Source organism: Mobula birostris, chromosome 5, assembly GCF_030028105.1.
Source record: "Mobula birostris isolate sMobBir1 chromosome 5, sMobBir1.hap1, whole genome shotgun sequence".
Classification (NCBI taxonomy): domain Eukaryota; kingdom Metazoa; phylum Chordata; class Chondrichthyes; order Myliobatiformes; family Myliobatidae; genus Mobula; species Mobula birostris.
In genome coordinates, this window is record NC_092374.1 from 170,157,949 (window position 1) to 170,185,092 (window position 27,144).

The following is a 27,144-nucleotide window of genomic DNA, read 5'->3' on the forward strand; positions in this document are numbered from 1 at the left end:
TAAAGTTGCTAACCCTTTGCACCTCTAATGAGGCCTGGCTCTCTTCTACAATACAAGATCGACCACGCAGCTTAAGTATTTTAAATGCTGTGCAGTTCAGAGCGTCTGACTAAGGACGTGCAGGGTGTTAGAAGAATGCAGACATCTGCCTATCCCCACACCGACAAGCGTCACCGTTCAGTGGCTTCGCTCAGCACGGTGGCTCGACATGGTGGGCGGGGCCCGTGGGTGGGTGCTGATTGGCCCGAGTGCTCACGTGTCTCTGTCAGAAGGTGAAAGGTCAGGCTGCAATGATGGCGACGTTCAGAGGCCAGGTTGTTTGGCGGCGTGCAGTCTTTGCGCTGAAGGTGAGGAGCCGTGGGAGGCGGCGGGCACGCTATGGGGAGTGGGAGGTGTTGCCGTCTGCGTTACCGCGTTAGCTGCATCAGGAGCCAAGGTCCATGGGTGCAGGAACGGCGTCTGGGCCCGTTGCTAGGGGATGCTGAGCCTGCTGCTTTGGGTGGATAAAGGTCATGACCGGCTGTTAGGTGACCTTCCCCACTCTCTATTTCAGTGTAGAACTTCCTACCTCCCATGCCCCTAATTCCACAGGGAAACAGGAAGATACTAGGGTCGAGGGAGTGAGGAAATAGGATTTGAGGACAGATGGAGGGAAGGATGTACTAGGTTTGGAGGACGGATGGAGGGAAGCACAACGGACACTAGAGTGAGGGGGGGCACCGGGGTTAGGGGAGGGAGCGAGGTGGGCACCGGGGTTGGGGGAGGGAAGGAGATAGGGTGGCAGTAGGGTTGGAGAACGAAGGTGGGTGGCTTTACGGGATTGGGACATGGGTGGTGTGTGCATTGTAGCTGTGACTGAGGAAGATCTGTAGCACTGTGGGAGTGGACCAGGCAGGACTGGCATTCCTGTGCTCTGGAGAAGTGGGTGTTGCTCTGCAGTATTGCTAAGAGCGTGTCACTGCAGGAGGAGCAATTAAATAGGAGTGCCGCACTCTGGTGTCCTAGAGGGTTACTCGGAAGTGTGGCATTACGGAAGGGGCAGTGGACACGGAGAAGTAAACTATCAGGATGGAATGTAGCATTGCAAGGGGGGCGGGTTGCATAATGGAGGGAGTGCTATGCCAAGGGAGGTGGCTGGCTGGCTGTGAGATGAGTTGGTGAGCTGAGACCCTGTATGCTCAATTGGACAGTAAAGCCAATGTCAAGTTTATCTTGTGCATAAGTACAAGCACGTACAGGTGCAATGAAAAGCTTATTTGCAGCAACCTCGCAGGTATGTAGCATATAAACAGCATTCAAAAGAAAATAAACATTAAAAAAAATGGATAGACATGGACTGATTAGGGATAGTCAACATGGCTGCATGCGTGGTAGGTCATGTCTAACCAATCTTAGAGTTTCTTGAGGAAGTTACTAGGAAAGTTGATGAAGACAAGGCAGTGGATGTTGTCCACATGGACATTTGACAAGGTCCCTCATGGGAGGTTGGTCGAGAAGGTTCAAGATGAGGTAGTAAATTGGATTAGACATTAGCCTTGTGGAAGAAGCCAGAGAGTGGTAGTAGATGGTTGCCCCTCTGACTTGAGGCCTGTGACTAATGGAGTCCCACACTGCAGGGATCTGTGCAGGGTCAATTGTTTGTAATTTATATCAATGATCTAGATGTTAATGAGGTTAACTGGATCAGCAGATTTGTGGATGACAGTGGGATCTGGGCCAGTTGGAAAAATGGGCTGAGAAATGGCAAATGGGATATAATTCAGACAAGTGCGAGGTCTGGCATTTCAGTAGGACCTACCAGCGAAGGTCTTACACACTGAATGATAGGGCACTGAGGAGTGTTCTAGAACAAAGGGATCTGAGAATTTAGGTCCATAATTCATTGAAAGAGGTGTCACAGGTAGATAGGGTTGTAATGAAAACTTCTGGCATATTGGCCTTCATGAATCAAAGTATTGAGTACAGGAGACTGGAATGTTATGTTGAAGTTGTATAAGACTTGAAATTGTATATATTGGTGAGGCCTAAGTTGGAGCATTGTGTGCATTTTTGGTCACCCACCTGCAAGAAGGGTGAAATTTACAGGATGTTGCCAGGTCTAGAGGACCTGAGCTATATGGAAAGATTGAATAGGTTAGGGTTTTATTCCGAGGAACATAGAAGATTGAGAGGAGATTTGATAGAGGTATATAGAATTATGGGGTGGGGGGTGTGAATAGGGTAAATGCAAGCAGGCTTTTTCCACTGAGGTAGGGTGGGCCAATGAGAGGTCTTGGCTTAAGGGTGAAAGGTGGAAAGTTTAAGGGAAACATGAGGGGAATCGTCTTCATTCAGAGGGTCCTGAGAGCGTGGAATCAGCTGCCAGTTCAAGTGGTGCATGTGAACTCGATTTCAACGTTTAAGAAGTTGGATGATAGGAGTTTGGAGGGCTGTGGTATCCTAGTGCAAGTTGATGGGAGTGGGCAGTTTAAATGGGTCAGCACAGACCAGATGGGTCACTCTCTATTATTCTATGACTCTAAATGTAAATTGTACACAAACTTTACAAAAAAGGACATCAAGATCGGACAACCCCAGATGCCTTCAGACTGCAAATTACGTGACCTTTTGCATTAGCCTGGACCTCAGCTGCCAGCACCTCTAGCTCCAGGCTAAGGCCTTCCTTGCTGCCACTGGGTCCCTGGTTTCCTTGTCCCACTACCACTGTCTATCCTTTGGTTTTTCAGGCTCCACTGTCACCTCGTTCAGGGCCTTGGAGCTTCCGTCTGCCTCCCATCCTACCTTCCTTGAACACCCTAACCCTCCCACTCTGCTGAAGCCTCCAGCTTTCCTCCCCCTTTTAATCCCAACTTATTGCTGCCACGTGTCTTCACTGCACCCCCCCCCCCCACAGAGGTGGAGCGTTCTGCCCTCGGCATGGGCCTTACCTTTGTCCCCTTCACCTGTACCTCTGTGAGTTCTGTACCTGGCATGATGCCAAGCTCTTCTTCTGTTGCCCTGTCTCCAAGACCACTTCTTCACCTAGAATTCCCCAGCCCACACAGATGATTCCTTCTCCCATCTCCAACCCTCCCCATCTTCTTGGACACCCTGTGCTGGTTCTCTGCCTGTCCTGGGATCTTTTAGTTGTTGATGATACATCAACCGGCTCAATTTCAGCACTCCTCACTCCTTGAGCCTAGCACCCTCTGAACACACTGCCCTCCACTCTGGTTTCAAATGTACATTTAATGTCAGAGAAATGTATATACATCCTGAAATGCTTTTTCTTCGCAACCATCTACGAAAACAGGAGTGTCCCCAAAGAATGAATGCCAGCCAAATGTTAAAACCCCGAAGTCCCCCCCCCCAGCTCTCCTCCCTCCCGCACGTAAGCGGTAGTACACAACAATTCCCCTCCCACCACTGGCAAAAAAAAAAAGCATCGGCACCCGCCACTGAGCACTCAGGTATGAGCAAAGCAACAGCAAAGACACAGACTTGCAGTACCCCAAAGACATCTTATTTACCCAGTGTGTGACATACCACAGACTCTCTCTCTCCCTAATAAGGGAGAAAGAGGTATCTCTGTTTCACAGCGAGAGGGGAGACATAACAAACAACTCGCTGGTTTACCACCTTAAAAGTCCTTTGCATTGCTTTTTCCGAGCTCTGTGCCCAAAGATCTCGGGTCTCTGGGCACACAGCCTTAGATCTTCCAGAGCCATGAAATCTTGGTCCTCCAAAGGCAAGCAAAGCTCTTACGCTGAGCCCTTGGCATGCCGAATAATGGCGATTCATGAAACCCCGAGAGCGGGTCCCATTCCCGCAAAGCACCATAGTCAGCGTATAACTCCAGGTCGGTCTTCAAAAGAACCCTGAAAGGGAAAAAGAGAGATTAAAGATGGAAATAGAGCTGTTTCCAAAGATGCAAGCAAAGGAGTTGCAGTTAGGCGCCATTAATCCTCCTAAGCTCCTCTGTCTACACCAATCTCAGCTTTACCTTCAAACCCACAGTCAAAGGAGGCTCTGTTGTAGTGTGCTGGACTGACCTCTACCTTGCTGAGGCCAGGTGTCAGCTCTTAGACAGTACCTTCTTGCCTGTTCCTTGAAGAGAACCCCACTCTGGACCATCAGAAAACTGTCCCTGACACCTCATCAACTTTGGAGAACTCTCATCCACTGCCACTAAACTCGTACTTCCCTTGTTCCGCACTGCTCGCTTCTATCTCCTTTCCAAGACTCTCAAAGCTAACTGTCCAGGTAGGCCTATTGTCTCTGCCTGCTCTTGCCCCACTGAACTCATGTCTTTGTACCTCTACTCTATTCTATCCCCCTTGGTTCATTCCCTCATTAACATCTGAGGCAACCTCCTCACTAACTTTCATTTCCTTGGCTCTGACTACCTCATTTTCACCATGGATGTCCAGTTCTTATGCCCCTCTATCTGTCAACAAGGCGGCCTTAAAGCTGTCTGCTTTCTCAATAAATGAACCAACCAGTTCCTCTCCACCACCACCTTCCTCCATCTGGTAGAACTGGTCCTCACCTTCAACAGTTTTTCCTTCATCTCCTCCCACTTTCTCCAGACTTGAGGGGTAGCCACAGGCAACTGCATGGGCCCCAGCTATGCCTGCCTTTTCGTTGGCTACGTGCATCAGTCCATGTGCTAAGCTTTAACTTTCATCAACTTTGCCCCCAACTGCCATCCTGCCCTTAAATTCACTTGGTCCATTTCTGACACCTCCCTCCCCTTTCTCAATGGCTTTGTTTCCATCTCTGGAGACAAACTGTCAACTGACATCTTTTATAAACCTACCGATTCCCATGGATATCTTAACCAGACCTCTTCCCATCCTGTTTCCTGTAAAAATGCTATTCCCTTTTCTCAGTTCCATCATTTCTGCTGCATTTGTTCCCAGCATGAAGCTTTCCTTTCTAGGTCATCAGAGATGTTGTCCTTCTTCAAAGAATGGAGTTTCCCTTCCTCCGCCATTGAAGCTGCCCTCACCCGCATCTCCTCCGTTTCTTGAACATCTGTGCTCACCCCAACTTCCTGTCGCCTCAACAGTGATAGTTTCTCTTGTCCTGGCCTACCATCCCATGAGCTTCCACATCAAACACATTATTCTCCACAACTTCCACCATCTCCAAAGGGATCCAACCACCAAGCACATTTTTTACTTCATCCCCCCTTCACTTTCCACTGAGATTGCTTTCTCTGTGATTCCCTTGTCCATTTGTTCCTCTGCACTAATCTCCCTCCCAACACTGATCCCTGCAGGCGGTCAAAGTGCTACACCTGCCATACACCTCCCTCACCTCTACTCAAGGCCCCACACAGTCCTAGGTGAGGCAACACTTCACCTGAGAATCTTTTGGGGTCATCTGTTGTGTCTGGTGCTTCCAGTGAGGCCTCCTCTTCATTGGTGAGGCCCATCATAAATTGGGGGACGACTATGTTGAACACTTGTGCTCCATCTGCCAAAAGTGGAACTTCCTGGGCAAAAAATTTTAATTTCCGTTCCCGTTTCTGCATGTTGGCCCATGGCCACTTGTGCTACAATGAGGCCACCTTTGGAATGGAGGAGCAGCATCGTACATTCACCTGGGTAGCTGCCAATCCGATGGCATGATTATTGATTTCTCTTTCCAGTAAAAAGAATTCTCTCCTCTCTTCTATTCCCCACTCTGGCATCTTACCTCATTCACTGGCCATCATCTCCCCCTGTGCCCCTCCTTCCCTTTCTCTCTTAGTCCACTCTCCTCTCCTATCAGATTCCTTCATCTCCACCCAACTGGCTTCACCTAGCACTTTCTAGCTATTCTCCTTCCCCTCTCCCTGCATTTTTATTTTAGCATCTTTCCTCTTCCTTTCCAGTCCTGAAGAGAGATCTCAGCCCAAAACGTAGAAGCTGCCTGACCTGCTGAATTCTTGCAGCATTTTGTGTGTTTTGCTTTGGATTTCCAGCATCTGCAAAACTTTTTGTGTTTCCAATTAGAACAGATAAAGGCAGCATTCATTTGTGTGCATTGCTGATAGTGCTGCTAACCTGTGGACATGAGGGTTTTGTCAGTAGGTTCAAGAACCAAATGGCTGAGGGGAAGTAGCTGTTTTTAAACCTGGTGGTGTGGGACTTTGAGCTTTTGTAACTCCTGCCTCATGGATGGCCTGGATGGTGAGGGTCTTTGTTGCTTTCTTGAGGCAGTGCCTCCTGTAGATACTACCAATGGCGGTATTCTTTTGAAATTCCGTGTCATGGAGTCAGTTGTTGGTACTGAACACATGTCACTGAAGACAGATTATCTGGTCACTGTCATGTTGCAAATTATAGGATCTGGCTGTGCTTTAGTTGACTGTCACGTTTCTAACATTACACTGGCAAACTCATCTCATTGGTACTTCAATGGTTCCAAACCTGTTCATATTGTCCTGAGTTAATTTGAAGTACTGTTTCATTATTTTCCAAATGATATTTGTTGTTGGTGGTCAGGCTTCAGAACTGGGTTGATGTTGCTATCTGTTGAGTACATCGGCTTATCCTCGAAAGGGTAAATGCTGTTTCAGTTTGAGTCCTGAAGAAGGGTCTCGGCCAGAAACATCAATTGTTTGTTTATTTCCATAGTTGCTGTCTGACATACTGAGTTCCTTCAGCATTTTGTGTGTTGCTTCAGTTTTAGAATATCTTCAAAGTTATGTATTATTTATCTGTTATTGTAACATTGAATAACCACACGTTGTTCTTTCTGTTTCCTTGGAGAAATCGACAAATTAAAAGCAATAAAATCTTCAATGAAATATTTATTATTACAGTGCATCTGTGAAAGGATGAATTGAAGTGCATACTAAGTACCAATCAATTAATAAACATTCTGTTTTAATATCCACAGTAAAGTTATTTAACATAGTCTTCACAATGGAAACAAAATAATAAATTGCTTTTCTTGAAGTTCACATTTTATTTACATTGTAGGTGTTGCACTTCTGTCTTTCAGTATAAGATAATAGAGAATAGAAGGTGTGATTTGTTGACATGAGTTTCTTTTCCAAGGGAGGGAGCAATAATAAAATTTCTCTGAAACTTTAATGATCCTGGCCGAATGCCTCCATGGAGCCTCAGTCTAATTTACTTATCAACGTCTGCTCTTTTGCTATCAGTAATATTGGGACTTCCATAAACTCTGAACTTTGAAGTTCTTTGGAAGCACAAGAGCAGTTGCAATGCAAGAAACTGTGGAAGTGTTATATAAAATGTTCTGTGTGCACCACGTGTGCTTTGACTTTTCCTTAAACACTTCATCATCTTTTCAGATTGGTTTGACTCAGTCATGTGTTTTAAGCAAATTACCTTGAAAGTCCTCCAATGACTGACTCATGCTTAAGGGAGCCATAAAGAACAAAACAACATGGCTTTGTTCTATGCTCCAACCTAACTCTTAAGTACACATGATCCAGCAACTATCTCTGGATCAGAAGGCTATTTGGCTCTTAATATCGCTTTAACATAAGCAATTTTACTGGCATTGGATGACTCCTAGACACACAAATGGCATCAAGGCACAATTAGGAATGAAGACAAGAGTGCAGATGCTGGAATACTAGGGTGTAATTCAAATATTTTACAATTTTGGGTTACTTACTCCCCTGGTTTTCTCCTACACACACACACACCTGTCTACATAGTTTTCTTCCCCCATCCCCACTTTCCTCATCTTCTCTATTATCACTTCCTGTTCCATTTGCCCATCCCCTCCCTTATTATCAGGGTCCATCTATCACATAACAGCCTCTTTTACTCTCTCTCCCCACTCCAAACAATGTACAGACTATTTTTCCTTTTGCCTCTCACTAATGATGCATGGCCTCAACTCAAAGTTGACCTGCACCTTTTGTCTTTGTGACCCACTGAGTTCTTCCCACATTTTGTGTTTCTGTTTCATAATTATGGGTAATTGTGACTCTCACCTATTCCTGTGGTTAGATAGTATGATTGAAAGCTTTTTGTTTCACTTGTAAATGAAAAGTATGTAAGAACATAAGGAATAGGGCAGGAGTAGGCCATCCGGCCCATTGAGCCTGCCCCGCCATTCAATAAGATCACGGCTGATCTGTCCGTAAACTCAGCTCCATCTACCTGCCTTTTCCCCATAACCCTTAATTCCCCTACTATGTAAAAACCTATCTAACTGTATCTTAAATATATTTAGTGAAGAAGCCTCAACTGCTTCCCTGGGCAGAGAATTCCACAGATTTACCACTCTCTGGGAAAAACAGTTTCTCCTCATCTCCATCCTAAATTTTCTCCCCTGAATCTTCAGGCAATGTCCCCTAGTTCTAGTCTTACCTACTAATGGAAACAACTTTCCCACTTCTATCTTATCTATACCTTTCATAATTTTGTATGTTTCTATAAGATCCCCTCTCATTCTTCTGAATTCCAGAGAGTATAGTCCCAGGTGACTCAATTGCTCATGGGTTAACCCCTTCATCTGTGGAATCAACCTGGTGAACTTCCTCTGCACTGCCTCCAAAGCCAGTATATCTTTCAAGTACGGAGACCAGAACTGCACACAGTACTCCAGGTGCGGCCTCACCAGTACCCTGTATAGTTGCAGCATGACCTCCCTGCTCTTGAATTCAATCCCTCTAGTAATGAAAGCCAACATTCTGTTTGTCTTCTTAATAACCTGTTGTATCTACTCTGTAGTAGTAACTCTGCCTTCAAAAACTCTTGCCTGTATCCACATAATACAGTAATTATAGTCAGTTCAACTGTTCCACATTTGGTTGAATCACTGCTGATCTGTACCTCGGACTTATCACTCATTTCTATGAGTACAGGTTTCCCCCACCATCTGAAGGCAGAGCATTCCTATGAAACGGTTCGTAAGCCGAAATGTCGTAAGGCGAAGAAGCAATTACCATTTATTTATATGGGAAAATTTTGTGAGCGTTCGCAGACCCAAAAGTAACCTGCAAAATCATGCCAAATAACACATAAAACCTAAAATAGCAGTAGCTTATAGTAAAAGCAGGAATGATATGATAAATACACAGCCTATATAAAGTAGAAATACTTTTCCACAATCATTACTGAACTGTTCTCCGTAGCGCAAATCTCACGCAAGCGCTGTTGGCAAAAACACAGCGCAAGCACTCTCCAGTAACCTTTAAGCTATGAAGCTGCCAAATCATACCAAATAACACGTAAAAATACACAGCCGATATAAAGTAGAAATAATGTATGTTCAGTGTAGTATCACTTACCGGAATTGGGAAGACAGCGCCGAGCACACTGATGATGGTGTACTAGGCTGAGTCGCAGTTGGGGTGGTGCAGTGGCTCCCACCCTCTGGGCCACCGACCGATACCGATCCGCCAAGCACGCAGGGGTCCAGCGGTAGCCGGGAGGCACATAGCACATCTTGAAAAAAGCCGAAACAAACATGCTGATTAATTAGGTGCCACCCGTAATTGTCGGCCCAGATCAGTGCCGATTTCCGATTGCGTCGTCTCTGATCTGGGCTGACAATTACGTGTCGGTGGCACCTAATTAATTAGCATGTTTATTTCAGCTTTTTTCTTAAAGATGTGCTGTGTGCCTCCCGGCTGCCGTTGCATTCTCCGCGAATCGGTATCTGTCCGTGGCCTGGGGGTTGGGGTGGTGGGACACTGGGGTGTCATCTCATTGTCTTCTGTTTCCATTAGAGTAGGCAGCTCATCTTCTTTTATCTCTGCCCGCCTCGATGTCGAAGGTCGAGGTTCGTCGTCTGCTGTGGCTGATGTGGAAGGCTTGCTTGACTGCTGAGCCTCGCACATTTTTCTATTACACAGTTCTTTGTAAGCACTCAAGCCATCCTGCAAATATCCCCTAAACCGACGTACCCTTTCAAAATTAAAGTCGTACTTTATCATTACTCATTCGGTTTCGATTGTTATCCTTTTTTTCTTCCAATTGCATCAGCTCTTCATCTGTCAGTTCTTGGTCATGAGATGCCAAAACCTCTTCAACATCATGTTTGTCAGCTTCCACAAGCCAGACTCACGTTGTCCTTAATTCTTTCATTATAATCGAAACGCTTAATTATGTCTAGTTTTATGCTAAGTGTAACACCCTTACAAGTTATTTTAGGCTTTTTCAATACCTTAGAACTGATCTTGCAAATGGCTGCTCACAGACACGTTTAAGCAACGCCGGCGAGAATGCAGTTCCGAATCCGGGGGAGAGCGGCTGCTCGGGGCGCGTGCTGCCTTTTGTCGCGTGCTGATTTTTTATTGCGCGCTTTTTTTTCCATAACAGTAAAAACACCTTCTGAAAGCGAAACCAGGGTACTAATGTAGGTCTTTCGTAACAGTGAGGTTTTGTAAAGCGAACGTTGGAAAGGCGGGGGACACCCGTATCAGTGCAGATGCTGCCATTCAGGTAATGCTAACACTAGGTGAGCTGAGTTGATATGAGAAGGTGTTTAAGAAGGAGTGTAGAGTGCCAGTGCCGCTGAGGTATATTTTTAGAAAGAGTCAAACTTATTAATAATTCCTTGACCCAACTAATAATGAAATGAGTGAGCTTACTGCGGTGGCTGGTAGATTTAAATACAGAGGATCTTCTGAGAATTCTAATGACCCCAAGAACACATGTATTAGATTAAATACTATGTTTATCTCCTAGTCTTAGACAAAACTGCTGAAGTCCTTTGATTTCTTGAAATGAATATATCACATGATACAGTATATTCAAATAAAAAGATACTTTTCATGTTTTGCGAACAGTCATGACATTGGATGGAGTTCAGTGTGGGAAGTCTGAGGTTAGCCAACAGAAATCTGGAATGTCCTCCAAGGGTTTGAAGTTTTCAAGCCTGATTGTTGATTCTTATTAGAGATCAAGAGGGTTGTAAGTGATAGTGATAAATTGGTATGAGGTACTGATCAGCAGTGATCCAACTGAATGGAGTGATAGTTCAGAGTCCAGAATCAGGTTTATTGTCACTGTCTTGTATAATGAGAAATTTGTTGTTTTGTGGCAGCATTATGATGCAAAAAGATTCCTATAAATTATAAAATAAATAGTGCAAAAAAAAAGGTTGTGTTTATGGACCATTCAGATGGAGAGGAAGAAGCTGTTCCTGAATCCTTTAGTGTGGGTCTTCAGGCTTCAGTATCACCTCACTGATGGTGGTAATGAGAAGAGGGCATGTCCCTGGATGATGTGATGTGGGACCTTAATGATAGATGCTGCCTCCTTCAGGGCCTGCCTCTTGATGACACAGAATGGTTAAATCATTACATTCAGCAGACTGAAACTTTTGGTGGCTGTATTATATTCTCCTTGCTCACTTGCAAAAGGAAGCAAAATAGTTTTCTATCTCTATCATTCCTGCAGTTGCACGAGATGGAGCTATGTGAGATGTTTGAGAAATATCATTGATAAGTAACATTCATCACACCACGAGGAATTCATACCATTAAATTTTGTTATCCATTTACGTTTAACATGATTTCATTTTATGATTAAAATTAATCAAAGGCTAAATGTCACAGTAAGATTGCAAATGTAATCAATTTCTCTTTTATGCTATTGATGTTGGTTCAATAGTTCTTTATTACCCTGTTGATTGGGGGGAAAAGATATCATTTATTTCCAGTGTTCTGGAATATATCTTTGGTCAAAATGATGGCATCCAACAGGATTGAAGAATAGAAAGACAGTGAGATCTAGGACTAGAATTCCAGAAAATGCTGATCTACTTGGAGAATACAGAGGACATAATAGAATGCAGACCAGTCTGAAGTGATGCCTTTTGGGAGAAACATGTTATCTAAGATGTGCTGTTTTGTGAGGGCTATGAAAGAGGGAGTGGAGATGAATTGTGTATAAATCTGGACAGTGCATTTCTGGAAAAATGTTCAGGCCTTGAAGAGGATGCTAAGAAGACTTATCAGGTAGATGTCTGGACATAACCATTTGGAAAGATTGAGCAGAAGATATTAAGGAGTGGTGGGTGATATGTAGGGTTTTAATAGAGAATGTAATGAAAACCTGTTATCTCAGGTAAGTGAATTGACATCAGAGTTCACAGATTTGGGTGGCATTTACTTTTTTTTGTAATTTATTTTTTATTGAGTTTCATCATCAAACATTTCCATAGGATGTATTTCAGGTACTGTACATTTATATCATATAATCATATTTGTCACAAATCTCTACATAATATCTATCTGAAGTATACGCTTATAGAAAGAAGAGGAAAGAACAATCGAAAGAAGAAAACTGTGTACAGAGCAGGGAGTGATTTTTTTTAACAACATATTCATTGATTGTGAGAATAAAATCAGCCTATGAGATGTTATGTAGTTAAACAATTTTTTTCCAGTATGAATAAAATTGTTCCAACTTATGATTAGCTGATGTTATCTTCTCCATTTTGTAAATGTCCATTGTAATTTCCATCCATACATTTAAAGTTGGGCTCTCCTGAGATAACCATTTCCTGGTAGGGGTCTATTTACCAGCCACCAGCAGTACATTCATTGAATATTTATATTTATCTCTTTTCTTTTTTTTTAATTTTATTTTTATTTGGATATGGAATTCACAAATATCATGTACTTTTTTCACACATATAACCTTTTCCATTTTTTTATATGTATAAAACTACAATTATTTATACATTCTTAAGTACACATTGAGATGATATAAAAGGAAAATAAACATTTAAATAGATAATTATGTACTGTGGTAAATCTAACCTATTAGGCTAAGTAATGGAATTAGTTGTTAAGAAAAATGGTAATAATAGTTTCCATATAACCCTTCTGGACCATTTCCACTGGTCCAAAATGTTGTATATAAGCCTATGTATCAACCATTGTAGGTGTTTATATCCTAATTTGTTCATGCTTGCTCCTGCCTGCAGACATAATTATCCAATCCCTATGTACTTATTTACTTAATTTTTTCATTTTTTTGTCCCTTTCCCAAATCTTTCCCTTTACTTGTGTTAATTCTCTATTTTCCAAAAGAAAACAAAAAAAACAAACATTTAGACTAGGGGTGCTTACGTTAGCAATATCACTGTGTTGATGAGAAGAGCAGTATAAATCATTAGGAGGGTCATCTAAAGTCTGCTCGCATTGGGGTTATATATTCAATCCATTTATTCCAGATTTGATAAAATTTTTCTTTTTGAGTTCTCAGGGAGTAAGTCAACTTTTCCATTTTAAATATTTCCAAGATAATTTTGTACCAATCTTCTAATGTGGGTGGTATTGGATTTAGCCATTTTCTAGTGATTGATTTCTTACTTGCCGCTAAGAGGGCCTGCAGCAACTTTATATCTTCCTTCTGTTCAAGAAACAATACATGCCCCAAATAGAGCATCTCAAAGTTCAGAGGTATCTGGGACCCAAGTACCTTAACTAATGTTCTATGAATACCTTGCCAAAATAGACTTAATTTAGGGCAATCCCAAAAAATATGAAAATGATTTGCCTCCTTGGAGCCGCACCTTCTCCAACACATCACATTTGTATCTTTATATTTTTCCTGATATGGGGTCTTGAAGTATCTTATAATGTTTTTCCAACAATGTTCTCTCCAAGTCAAAGAATTAGTCGAGGACCATTGAAAGCTGCAGATTTTCTCCCAAGCCTCCTCTGAAAGTACCAACCCCGCTTCTTTCTCCCACTTCTCTTTAATATACAGTGTATTTACATTTTTAGCATGGGAGAGTGCATTATATAATCGAGAAACTGATTTACTAGGTATTGAACTGCAAGCCGAATTCAGAATCTTGAAAAATTCTAATTCTACTGTTGATAGGTCTGTATATCTACAACTCTGGTTAACATAGTTTCGTACTTGAAGGTACCTAAAAAAGTCATTATGTTCTAGGCCATGTTTGTCCTGCAGGATTTGGAAACTTTGTAATACTCTTTTATCTATAAATGAGAGGTAGGTTGTAAGACCTTTCTTTATCCATAGCTCAAATATTTTATCTCCTCTGTTGGGAAGGAATTCGGTATCATATGCACACCATCTAAAGAGTTTTAACATGTTATTAATTCCACATGAATTAACCACCTTCTGCCATACTTTTAATGTAAGATTTATCCAAGCGTTTTTAAATTTTTCCAACTGGGCCATCAATCCTTTGTCAGCTATTGAGGCCTGAAGAGGAAAACTGTCAACTAATCCAAATTCTATTTCCTTCCATCTAGCCTTATATTCCCTATTACACCAATATAACAGAGGGGTTATCTGTGAGGCATAAAAATAATTTCTCAGGCAAAGAAGAACCATACCTCCTCCTTCCTTCCCTAACTGTAAGGTGTTATATCGAATTCTAGGTTTCTTTCCTTGCCAAATGAAGCGGGAAATCCATTTGTCCCATTCCCTGAATTGATTATCATCCACCTCCACTGGTAAAGTACGGAAAAGATACAATAACCGAGGAAGAATATTCATTTTTATAGTATTTATCCTTGAATTTAAACTTAAAAAGAGGATAAGATTCCATCTATGCATATCTGCTTTTATCTCTGAGATTAATGGCCCATAATTTACCTGTGACAGTTTTGAAAGATCCTTCGGCAGGGTTATTCCTAAATATTTTAATGATTTAGCTTCCCACTTAAGATCATATGTATCCTACAGTTTTTTGGATGGTGTATAATTTAGGGACATAACCTGGGTTTTCTTTACACTTACTTTATAACCTGATATTTTCCCAAAGTCATCCAACAGTGTAAACAATCCTATAGATGATTTTTCTGGTTCACTCAGATAGACCAAAACATCATCTGCGAATAATGCCACTTTCTGTTCAATCCCTGCCACCTTGATACCTTTTACGACTTCGCTCTGTCTTATTAGTTGGGCAAGCGGTTCAATATATAGCGCAAAAAGGAGAGGAGAAATTGGGCATCCCTGTCTAGTGCCTCTCTCTAAGATGAAGGAGTCAGAGAGGTCCCCATTTATCTTAATTCGGGCTGTAGGGCTGTCATATAGAGTCTGAATTACTTTAATAAACTTTGCTTGAAAGCCGAATCTTCCTAACACTCTGTATAGGAATGTCCAACTAACCGAATCAAAAGCTTTCTCAGTGTCCAATCCTACTTCCATTGTCTCTGTCTCGTTCTTATTAACCTGTTCTAATATGTGCAGAGTTCTCCTTATGTTATCCTGTGTTTGTCTTTGTTGAATAAATCCAGTCTGGTCTAAATGGATTAGACCAGGTAAAAGCTTTTCCAATCTGTGCGCTAATATAGATGTAAATAGTTTGTAAGTTAAGAACACTAATTGGCCGATAATTGCCACATTCTAGTTTATCTTTACCCTCTTTAGGAATAACTGAAATAATCGCTTCTCTCCAGGAAGGTGGAGTTTCTCCTCTCTGCAAGATCCAATTAAAGGTGTTAAGTAGTAATGGGGCTAACTGTGTCTTCAGGGACTTGTACCACTCTGAGGTAAACCCATCAGAACCCGGGACTTTCCAGTCTTTAACCTAGAGATGGCCACGTTCAGTTCTTTGACAGTTACTGGTTCTAATAAACTTTCATTTTGTAAATCTGTAAGTTTAGGTAGATCTAAAAAATTCAATACACTGTCTATATAGGGCTCATTGGGGGCCCGGGGTTGGGAGTACAGCTCTCGATAATATGTTTCAAAACTCTGTTGAATTTTCCCTATTGTACTCTCCACAAGCTTTGTCTTTGGATTCTTTATTTTATGAATTGTATTGCCTGCTTGTTGTTTTCGTAATTTATATGCTAATAGTCTAGCTGATTTACCTCCTACTTCATAATTCTTTCGTCTCAGATAAAGAAAATTTCTTTGAGTTTCCAACGTATAAATATCGTCAATTTCACTTTGCAATTTCCTAATTTCCTGTTTTCGATTTGAATTACTTTTGTTGCTATCTACAACTTGAAGTTGTTTTAATTTTCCTTGAAGGTCTGCTAATTTTTGTGCATTGATTTTTTTCATGTGAGTGGTAATGGAAATAATTTTCCCTCTCAGTACAGCTTTCAATGTATCCCATAAGATCACTGGTGATGTTTCTCCCGTGTCATTAAGGTCTAGATATTCTTTGATTTCTCCCCTTAATCTCTCCATTACTTTCGGGTTATTGAGTATATGTGAGTTTAGCCTCCATAGTGTTTTCCTCATTTTCCTTTCCAGGATTAGAGACATAGAGACTGGGCTATGATCCGACAGATCAATTGTTGCAATATTACAGTTTTTTATCCTGAGTCTATCTGTATTAAAGATAAAGAAATAGTCTATCCTTGAATAGGCTGAATGAGGGAAAGAGTAATATGTATAATCTTTACTAGTTGGGTGTAATTCCCTCCAGACATCTATAATTCCCAACTCCTCCATCAATGAATTCACTTTCTGAGTCAGAGGTTTATTCTGAGTAACTATTCTTGAAGAATCTAATATAGGATTTAATCTAATATTAAAATCCCCTCCACAAATTACTACCCCTTGAGAACTGACCATTAGGTCAAAAATGTGTCTATAAAATGACCATTCACAACCTGGAGGAGCATAAACATTCAGCAATGTTATTTCTGTACCTTCTTCCTGTGATTTTTACGAACCGTCCTTCTTTGTCTCTAGTCTCTGAAATAGGTTCATAATTAAGAGTACTTGATATTAAAGTAGCTACCCCTCTTTTGTGACTCAATTTATATGATGAATAAAATACATGCTTAAAGCCCATTCTTTTTAATTTTCCATGTTCAGATTGGCTCATATGTGTTTCCTGGAGGAAAGCTATTTGTGCCCTCTCTTTTTTTCAATTTAGACATAATCTTACTTCTTTTAATTTGATTCAAAACCCCATTAACATTATAGGAAATTATTTTTACCAATTCAGTTTGCATTTTTCTCTAGTAGAAAAAAAAACACTCTCCTTTTCTAACCAAACAGTAAGCAATCCCTTCTCAATAGTAAACCAAGACATATAACCACACCCTAGACATTTTTGAACGTGCAACATTTGAAAATTTTTCCCGACTTCCCACAGTGAGGCCTGAGCACCGACCCGCCTCAGTTCAGAGGGATAACCTCTATCTTCACCCTGTGTTAGAGGGCCCTCAGCAGTTTGAATAATCATAGAGAATTTTCTCCTATTTATGTCTCGACCATATTGCTATCATTCAAGTTATTCCGTCTAGTTTATTTTCAGTTACCAGTTTTCATTTTACCTTTAAGTCCGATTTACTCTTTTCAGTCATTTCTCTTAATTAATCTGTGTTCTCTGTACAGTCGCGTCTGAATATTTGCAGCTTTTCCTTGTAGTTTGACACTGTGGTTCGTGTGGAGCGTCCTCGCCGCACTAACTGCCACGACTTCTGCCGAATCCTCTCCAGTAGCGACTCCGGTTGGGTGATAACTTTAATAGGTAGTCCCCGGTCCGCCAGGTCCAATGTTGCCTCCTCCACCGTAGCGTAAGTTTTTGTCCCTTCGTCGTAAAAGACTCTCAGCCGAGCTGGATACAGGGTCTGGAATCTGATGTTGTTTTCCTTCAGGACTCTCCGTGTTTCCGTATATTCCTTCCGTCTGGCAAGAATCCCCGGTGCGTAGTCGTGGTCTAAACTGATTTTACAGTTGTTCCACGTGAAACCTTTCTTTTGCCATGCCCTTTTAAGCACCTCTTCCTTCGTTCTGTAACTGAGAAATCTGACCAGAATCGATCTGAACTGGGAGCCTGCTGGAGGCTGTGGTGCCAACGCGCGGTGAGCTCTTTCTATCTGTAGGTCTTTTGCGGCCGGTATATCAAGGTTTTCTCTAAGTAGCTTCTCCACGAAGGGAATCATCAATCTGGGTTTACCTTCAGTTCCTTCGGGAACTCCGTAGATCCTCACATTTTCCCTTCTCGAGCGGCCTTCTTGATCTATTAGTTTCCACTGGAGCTGGTCTTGCAGCTTCAGCATTTCTGCTATCACCTCCTCTGCGTTTTGTAGCTTCTCTTCAATTCCAACAATCCTCGCTTCGGCTTCATCTATCCGCGAGTTAGTTTTTACTATTTCTCCTTTAATATCTTCCAGCTGTTTGCTGTTATCTTGTCGGAACTTGCGAATCTCTCCGAGAATCAAGGACAGAGTCACCGATTCCCCCTCATTATCTCCGTCCTGGCTTGCCGTGGGGGAGCTTGACCCGTCGCCTTGCTGCGTCTCTTTATGTTTATCAGCCTTCGGAGCGGACTTTTTAATCTTGTTCTTAGACATCATCCTTGCCCCTTTTATTAATATAGTTATGCAATATTAAGTATTTGTCGAAATTCGATTATGGGGCAGTTTACCTTCTTTTTTGTCGAGAGACCTTTTCCTTACGCCGCCATTCCCTTGATGACCCGGAAGTCCCATATTTATCTCTTTTCAACCATTCTTGAGGTATATACCCAAATTATATGGTCTTACTCTCTAAGTGTATTTATCTGTTAGTATATCATTGAAATTTGCGGAATATAACTTAATCGATCTACTCCCTGAACAAATAAGAACCAAGAAAAGTGAGTAATAAAAAGAAAGGTAAGGAAGGTAGGGTTCCAAGGCTGGGGTCTCTGGATGACCCTGGGTTGGGCTAGAAGAAAAGTCAAGCCGTGGGGGATAGCCCCTCCTACCTGTGGGTTGAGGGCCCCCGCTGCAGTGCCTATAAAAGTAAGTAAAAAAAACGATGTCCATTACACAGAAATGATTCCCCTGTGTATTCCTCCCATGTATATATTCTCATTTAAGTGGGGAAAAAGGAATGAATAAATAATTTTTTAAAAATTGAGTAAAATAAAATCCACATTATAACACGTATTTCTCGAGATAGGTATATCACCATCTATTTTTGCTTCTGTTTAGTTCAGCAGCACTTTTAAAGTTAGCCAATCCTTATGGCTCTTCTGGAGGAGGTGAGGGCTGCCCTCGGAGAACTGACAGTCTCTTCCTAAAATCCTTCTCTAGTCCTGTTCCCGTCCCCTGCTTTCTAGGTTCTCTTACTACTTCCCAAGCAGCTCAGGACAACTGCTCAGCCAGCGTTTCCCTTGGTTTGACCATGCTAATTGGCAGTCCTCTGTTCTTCATGTCTGTAGTTGCCTCTTCCACCGTCTGATATAGTCGTATCCCTTCTTGGTAAAATACCCTCAGTTTAGCAGGGTACGTTTTCTTGCTTTAATATTTGTTTCGCTTCGGAATATTCTTTCTGTTTCTGCAGGAACGCCGGGGCGGGGGGGGGGGTAATCATGATCGAAGTATATTAACTTCCCGTTCCAAAACACTCTCTTCTTACCCCAGGCCCTTTGTAGTATCTCCGCCTTGCTCTTGAATCGAAGAAATCTAAGTACAATGGAGTGCGGTTTATCTTCTCTGTCTCTGGGAGGCCGCTGGACAAGCAAATGGTGTGCCCTTTCAATTTCAATCTCTGTAGTCTGAGGAACCTCCAGCGCTTCCCGCAGCAGCTTGTCTACAAAGTCCATTATCGACAATCCCTCCACTCCTTCGGGAACATTATAAATCCTGTTATTTTTCTGTCGCGATCTTCCCTTCTGGTCAAGCAATTTACTTTCCTGTTGATTTAACATTTTTATCGTCTTACTTAGTATCTGTTCCACTTTTTGCACGCGATCTTCCATCTTCTCAATTCGAGTCTCTGCCACCGCTATTTGCTGATTGACATTGGCGAGCTCTGACTTTATATCATTGAGTTGCTGCTTTATATCTTTTTTGGACTTCCCTTATCTCTTCCAAAATCCTTATCATATTTGCCGCTTCGCCTGCACTAGGCCCAGTGTCAGCCTCGCCGCCACGTGCACGTGTAGGAGAGCCGCGCGTTGTACCTCTCTTTTCCACAGGCTGCACAGTGATGCTTTATTTATCTCCATTCTTGCCCCCCTTATCAATTCAGATATTTTCAAAAGATCTTATATTTGAAGGTTTAACGGGGCAAAATATGTGTTTTTCCAGAGGAGCTGTTGATTTAAGCTGCCATTCTGAACGATGACGTCAGCGGAACCCCTGGGTGGTATTTACAATGTTAGTAGGGTTGCTGTCACACCATTCCGGCGGCCTGGGTTTGATCCTGCTTTCAAACATGTTTGCATGTTTGGTTTGTGACTACATGAATTTCCTTTGAGTGGTCTGGTTTCCTCCCATATCACAATGATGTGCAGGTTAATTGGCCACTGAAATTTGCCTCTAGTGTGTAGGTAGGTGGCACAATCTGATGGGGGCAGTGTCAATGGGACTGCTGAGAATAATATGAGATTAGTGTACGATTACTGTTAATGGGTGCTGGATAGTTGGCACAGGCTTGGGGGATAACCATTTTAATTCCCATTCTAACGTGTTGTTCCATGGTTACCTCTTCTGTCATGACTAGGCCACTCTCAGGTTGGAAGAGCAACACCTCATATTCCGTCTAGGTAACCTCCAACCTGATGGCATGAACATAATCCATCTAAGTCGTCTCCAATATGATAGCATTCACATCGATTTCTCTGACCTCCAGTAATTTCCATTTCCTCTTCAATTTCCCATGTTGGTCTCTTGCCTCTTCTCACCTGCCTATCACCTCCACTGATGCTCCTTCTCTTTCCCTTCCTCACTTGCTCCACTGTCCTCTATCAGGTTCCTTCTTCTCCAGCCCTTTAACTTTCTGACTTATCACATCCCCGCTTCTCAATTCATTCCCCCCCCCCCACTCACTTAGCTTCACCTTTTTCCTTCTAGCTTGTCCTCTATTTCACCCCCCCCCACCTTATTCTGGCATCTTCCCCCTTCCTTTCCAGTTCTGATGAAGGGTCTCAATCTGAATCGTCAACTGTTTATTCAGTTCCATAGATGATGCCTGACTTGCTGATTTCCAGCATTTTGTGTGTGTTGCTCCAGGAAAAAACTGGAGTTTTGTTTTGCATGCAAATTTATGATATAGAAAGGTTGAATGGTGTTCTGGATGCCCAGGAGTTCTTTATAGTCAGTGATATATAATCACTGTTGTATGAAGTGTGCAGCTGATTTATGCATGGTAAACTGCAAAGGAATAATGATTATGATGTAATATTGAGTGCGCATGCAGCTGTTCCGATCAGTATTCTTACTTTTTTCTTACTTTTTAACTTACGTTATTTGCTGTATTTTTTTTCACGGTAACACGTCGAAGCTGCACCCTCTCTAACATGCTGGTAGAGAGAGTTTTATTCGGGTTTTTAGCGCTGGAAGTAGTTACATTCCAACACGTCTCATCAGCGGGACAGAAGCATGGTCACATTGTTTATTCCAGGGACCAGCTGCTTGCACTTATGCCGGCCGGTTTAGCGAGCAGAGCGGCGGACACCCCTGCTGAAATCCAGAGGAAAACACGCAGAGGATGCAGAGGGGGATCATAAAGTCGAGGAAAGAGGACCAGGTCGAGACAACAGAGACTTATAGAGAAGAGGAGTTCGGTGGGTAATAAAATGGACGAGTTCACGGTGCTAGCCAGGCGTCAGAGAACATTTCGGGAGTGCAGTGTTATGTGTTTCACTGGAACGGGGCTGTACGAGGACATACCCGATCAAAACTTTTCCATGGACGGCTTCCAGACCGTTCGGGCTGACCGGAAGTGCACTGAGAGCGGTAAGCGTAAAGGAGTTGGGTGCTTACTGTTCTGGTTAACAACAGATGGTGCAATCTGGGTCATATTACGATTGAGGAACGTGTTTGTAGACCGGATATTGAACTTCTTACTGTTGGACTTCGGCCATATTCCACCGAGATACAACACTGGGCAGCACGGGTGGTCGTTCCTGCCTGTGGCCATCGAACTTGCAGCTCCTCTCGTGGAGGGTCAGACACCCTGAGCCAATAGACTGGTCCTGGACTTATTTTCCATCTGGCATACTTTGCATTTGGTTGTTTCATTGTTTGTGGTTTTTGTATTGCTATATTTATGCTCTATTCTTGGTTGGTGCGGCTGTAACGAAACCTAATTTCCCTAGGGATCAATAAAGTATATCTATCTATCTATCAATATAGGCACCAGTGATATCATTGGAATGCATTACCTGAAAAGGTCATGGTATCATATTCCAGAAACATAAAGGCCACAATGTTATGCCAAATTAATTTAAATTAGTAATCAAATGCCTACACAATGTCCATAATCCTATTTTCTGAACATCCATGTATTAAGAGGTCTTGAATGGCTCCGCCATCATCCCAGGTTATGCATTCTAGTTGTCTACAACTTCGTGTTTTTTTAAAAAAAACTCCTTCCCTGTGTTGAAAGACTGCAAACCAAAGTTATTTTGCATAGGCATTGGGCCAATTGGCCTCTGTACTGTCAGATCCTATGATTCCACAACATCCTTTCAGGCAACCCTGGGGTTGTGATTTTGGGAAGAAATCATAGGGAAAAAGAATAGTTTTAAATTTTCTTTTTGTACATTTGTTTCTTAGTTATAAACACAGCATAGATGGAACATAGATGTTTTGACTTTGTGTGTTTGGAGGTAAGAGATCATGTTGTTAAGCCTCCAATAAGTCTTGGCAGCCCAAGTCCTGTGGGGAATGATTACAGTGGGCCCAACGGATGTGTCTCTTGATGTGAGATTGCTAGGACTGAGAGTTTTTTTTAATGTTTAGTATTTTGTATTAAAATCCATGATATCTGTGACCATCTGAATTGTTTGTAACTGTGACTTTGATGTTCAAAATTTCTTTGATCTCGGTTCGCAGTGGTTTGTTTAATTACTGAACAATCTTTTTGATCAAAATGATGCCCTGTATCCCATTGTCATACTTTACCTTCTGCACAGGTTTAAATCTTCTTTAGTACTGTATCGATTGCCGCTTGTACTTTGTGATGTACACATTATTTTTAATTGGCTTTGTGGGTCATGTATTCCTTGACATTTTTTTATTTGTGGGGAGGAGAGGGCCAGTGATGGAGTCAGAGAACCCAATGTCAAATAGTCCATAAAGTATTGCATATAATACCTTGGATGAATTGAGTCACCATCACCAGATTAGAAATATCGACAGTTCCTCTCCCCCCTCCCCCACCCCATGGGCACTGATCAATCTGTTGAGTTCTTCCAGCAGATTGTTGTTACAGATAATTTCTCTTGTTGGCCAGAAAGGATTGAAGATTTCAGTTAGATTCTAATCTCGAAGTCGAAGGAGAGTTGAGTTGATTTTGTTAAATTAACATTAATAGAACAGATTTTTTTTTGTTTAAGGCTAATCACAGATTTTCTCAATGTGCTTTTGTAAACTTTCATATGTAGGTACTTAAGGTATCTTTATCTACCATTGAATACTTGCTGTATCCAACATTTCTTATTCCAGGGTAGCCTGCAACCCAACAGTAAGAACATTGAATTTAAATAGCTCACCTGGCCAGTGCTGTCCTACCACACAGACTCACCTGGATGCCTGGTTTTTTTCTTTGTTCATCTTCTCCATCCCCTCCCCATTAGGTTCCATCTATCAGCTCCCAGCCTCATACATCTTTACTCTTCCCTCTCAGCCCTGACGCAGGGTCTCAACCTGAAATGTTGCTTTACATCTTTTATCTCTGCAGATGCTACAGGGTTCTTTCAGCATATTTGTTTGTGTTTTGATTATTTATTGACACACGGTGCAGGGTTGGCCCTTCGAGCTGTGGCGCCCAGCAATCCTCCAATTTAATCCTAACCTAATCATGGGACAATTTACAATGAGCAATTAACCTACCAACCGGTATGTCTTTGGAATGTGGGAGGAAACCAGAGTACCCTGAGGAAACTCACGCAATCATGGGGAGAACTTACAAACTCCTTGCAGGCAGTGGTGAGAATTGAAATCGGGTTGCTGGTACTGTAAGGTGTTGTGCTAACCTCTGCTATTTTTCCAGACTGCAGCATCGGCACTTCTTTTTTCTATTTGCATTGTTTTTTGATTTTGGAATTTTATGCTCCTGATTGTGAGAGGTGATGACAATGTTTGTAATTTCAAAGAGTATTGGTCATTGTGGAATAAAACATTTAATTTAATTGTACAAATGACAAGCAAATAGTTTTCTGTGCTGGTTCATCAGACAGTATGTGTACTGTTTTTCATTTGCAATGAGTGAAATGTAACTGGTAGTAGAGCTATGGACTTGTGGATGGGGTTAGGATGTTGGTAATATGCAGGATTGTCATCACAACAAGTCCAGAGCTGATGCCATTTCATTGGTTCTTCACTCAACCCTGGAATATCTGGCAGCGACAATGCGTACATCGCTCTTCATTGATTACAGCTGGCATTTGAATCTATCATTCCCTCAACTAATCAAGGCCTAGGCCTCAATACCCCCTTGTGCCACTGGATGCTCAATTTCCTCACTTACAAACCCTGTCAGTTCAGATTGGCAACATCATCTCCACTATCTCCATCAGCACAGGCACACCATAGGGCTGTGTATATATATGACTGTTCACACAGGTCTAATGGCATATTTAAGTTTGTTGACAACACTACTGTCGTTGGCCAAATCAAAGGTGACAAATCAGCATAGAGGAGGGAGATTGAAAGTCTGGATGAGTTGTGCCACAACAACCACCTCACTCAATGTCAGCAAGACCAAAGGGCTGATTACTGACTTCAGGAGGAGGAAACCTGAGGTCCATAAACCCGTCCTCATTGGGGGGGGGGGGGGGGTCAGAGGTGAAGAGGATCAGCAACTTTCAATTCCTTGATGTTATTATTGCAGAGAATCTGTCCTGTCTCCAGCTTGTAAGGTCTATGACAAAAAAAAAAGCACACTGCCTCCACTTTCTTAGAAGTTTGCAAGGTCCATAGGTCGAGAGTATATTGATTGGTTGCATTACAGCCTGGTATGGAAACAGCAATGCCCTTGAACAGAAAATTCTGCAAAAAGTAGTGGATATGGCCCAGTCCATCATGGGTAAAGCCCTCCCCATCTTTGAGCACAACTGCAGGAAAGCAGCATCCATCATTAAGGACCCACCACCACCGAGGCCATGGTCTTGCTGCTGCTGTCAGGAAGAAGCTTACAGGAGCCTCCGAGCCCACACCACCAGGTCCAGGGATACTGCACCAGCAGGCTCTTGAACCAAAGGGACAACTCCACTCAACTTCACTCACCCCATCACTGAATTGTTCTTACAACCTATGGACTCACTTTTAAAGACTATTCATCTCATATTCTTGATATTTGTTGCTTATTTATTATTGTTATTATTTTTTTCTTTGCACATTGTGTTTTTCATGTTGGTTGGTTGTCCATCCTATTGTGTTCATTGTATTTTCTGTAATTTCACATATGAATCTCAGAGTTGTATATGGTGACATACATATACCTTGATAATAAATTTACTTTGAACTTTGATGCTTTCCTTTATGATCACAGGCATTCCTGGAATATTTTACAGATTCTTAATGCAATGTACAGTAGCGCAGTCGCTCTTGTACATAGCCAAACAGCAGTGAAATACCTATTGGAAGAAGCCACAGCTATTGGGTCTTTGCTACTGAGTCCGGCTCTGTGGCTCAAAAGGGTGGGGGCGGGGGAGAGGGAGAAGAAGAGTGCAATAGGGGTTCGATAGTTAGGGGAGCAGACAGCAGATTCTGTAGAAGTGAAAGAGACAACCAGATGGTATGTTACCTCCAACTTGCTAGGTTAGGGATGTCTCAGATCGGGTCTATAACATTCTAAAGGGGGAGGGTGACCAGTTGGGAGTTTTAGTACATATTGGTACCAATGACATGGGCAGGAAAAGTGAGGATGTCCTGAAGAGAAGTAGGGAGTTAGGCAGAAAGTTGTTGGAACAACCTATTTCTTTTGAGGAAATTGTTAAGGCTGTTGAGGAAAGCTCCAGGTCCAGATGGATTTTCTGGAGAGTTTTACAAGATCTTTTCCTCACTGCTTATACCTCGTTTACGTTCAGATTTTTTGGATTCTTTCAAGTCAGGCAGACTCCCTCAGTCTTTTTATGAGGCTTCCATTTTGCTTATCCTTAATAAGGATCCAGCTGAATGCTCCTCTTAAAGACCAAAATCTTTACCTAATGTTGATACTAAGATCCTATCTAAAGTTTTGGCCCATAGGATTGAAAATATTTTACCATCTGCCATTTCCGATAATCAAACTGGATTTATCAAAAATCAATATTCTTACTTTAATATTCGTCGGTTATTAAATGTTATTTATTCTCCTTCTGACATGATATCGGAATGTGTGGTATCCCTAGATGCTGAGAAAGCTTTTGAAAGAGTTGAATGGGGTTTTCATTCAATGGCTTAAATTATTTTATTTAGCTCCTTCCGCTAGAGTTATCACTCATAATTCCAAACCATTTAAACTTCAATGTGGCACTAGACAAGGCTGTCCGTTGAGCCCTTTGCTTTTTGATCTGGCCTCAGAACCTTCAGCCATTGCTTTTTGAGAATCTAATGATATCACTGGTATTTTAAGGAGAGACACTATTTACAAAGTCTTGCTGTACGCTGGTGATCTGCTGCTATTTATTTCTAACGTTGAGACTTTGTTACCCCATGCGCTTTCTTTACTCTCCTGTTTTAGCCAGTTCTCAGGTTATAAATTAAACCTTCTACATAAAGGTGAACTTTTCCCTTTGAATAATTTGATACCAACAAATTCTAACCTTCCTTTTAAAATTGTAAGAAACCAATTTACCTACTTAGGTGTAACAATTACGGGGGGCGTCACGTGATGACGTGGGATTGAGACGTGTAAATCCAGCTCTCCCGCAATAAATCAGTAAAGTACCGTTTAAACAAAACAAAGTTAGTAAATATTTTCTGAAAACTATTTATAAACTTTGTAAGACTACTTTACGATATGCCTCCTAACCCGCAACAAAAGAAGTCTGCTGTTGCGAAGCAGCCGCGAGACGGGAAGAAAAAAGGGCCTACTGCAACGATGGAGCTTCGGACTCAGGTTAGATCTCTTTCAGTAGAACAGAGAGCAATGGCGGTGGTAACGGCTTCTTCGAAGAAGACACCAGAAATGCGCATGCGCAAAGAAGAGTGCATGCGCAAATTGACACGATGCAAACTACAAGAACCGACAGCCACTGCAATTGAAAATGACTCAGAATCAGAATTGGATTCTGCAGAGAACACAGATGAAGAAGAGGAGGAAGAATTGGAAGCGATTGGAAGTAAAGGAGATGATA

General features: G+C 42.0%; 1 protein-coding gene across 2 annotated transcripts in view; it reads left to right on the forward strand.

Annotated features, from left to right (window-relative positions):
- Positions 1-277: 277 nt before the first annotated feature.
- The window catches only part of pcca (propionyl-CoA carboxylase subunit alpha), a 495,020-nt gene continuing 468,153 nt past the window's right edge, over positions 278-27,144 (forward strand). For both annotated transcript variants that reach the window (XM_072258848.1, XM_072258849.1), the window contains exon 1: positions 278-347. In XM_072258848.1, coding sequence (XP_072114949.1) covers positions 291-347 — 57 coding nt within the window. In that variant the 5' untranslated portion in view covers positions 278-290. The remainder of the gene's footprint in view (positions 348-27,144) is intronic.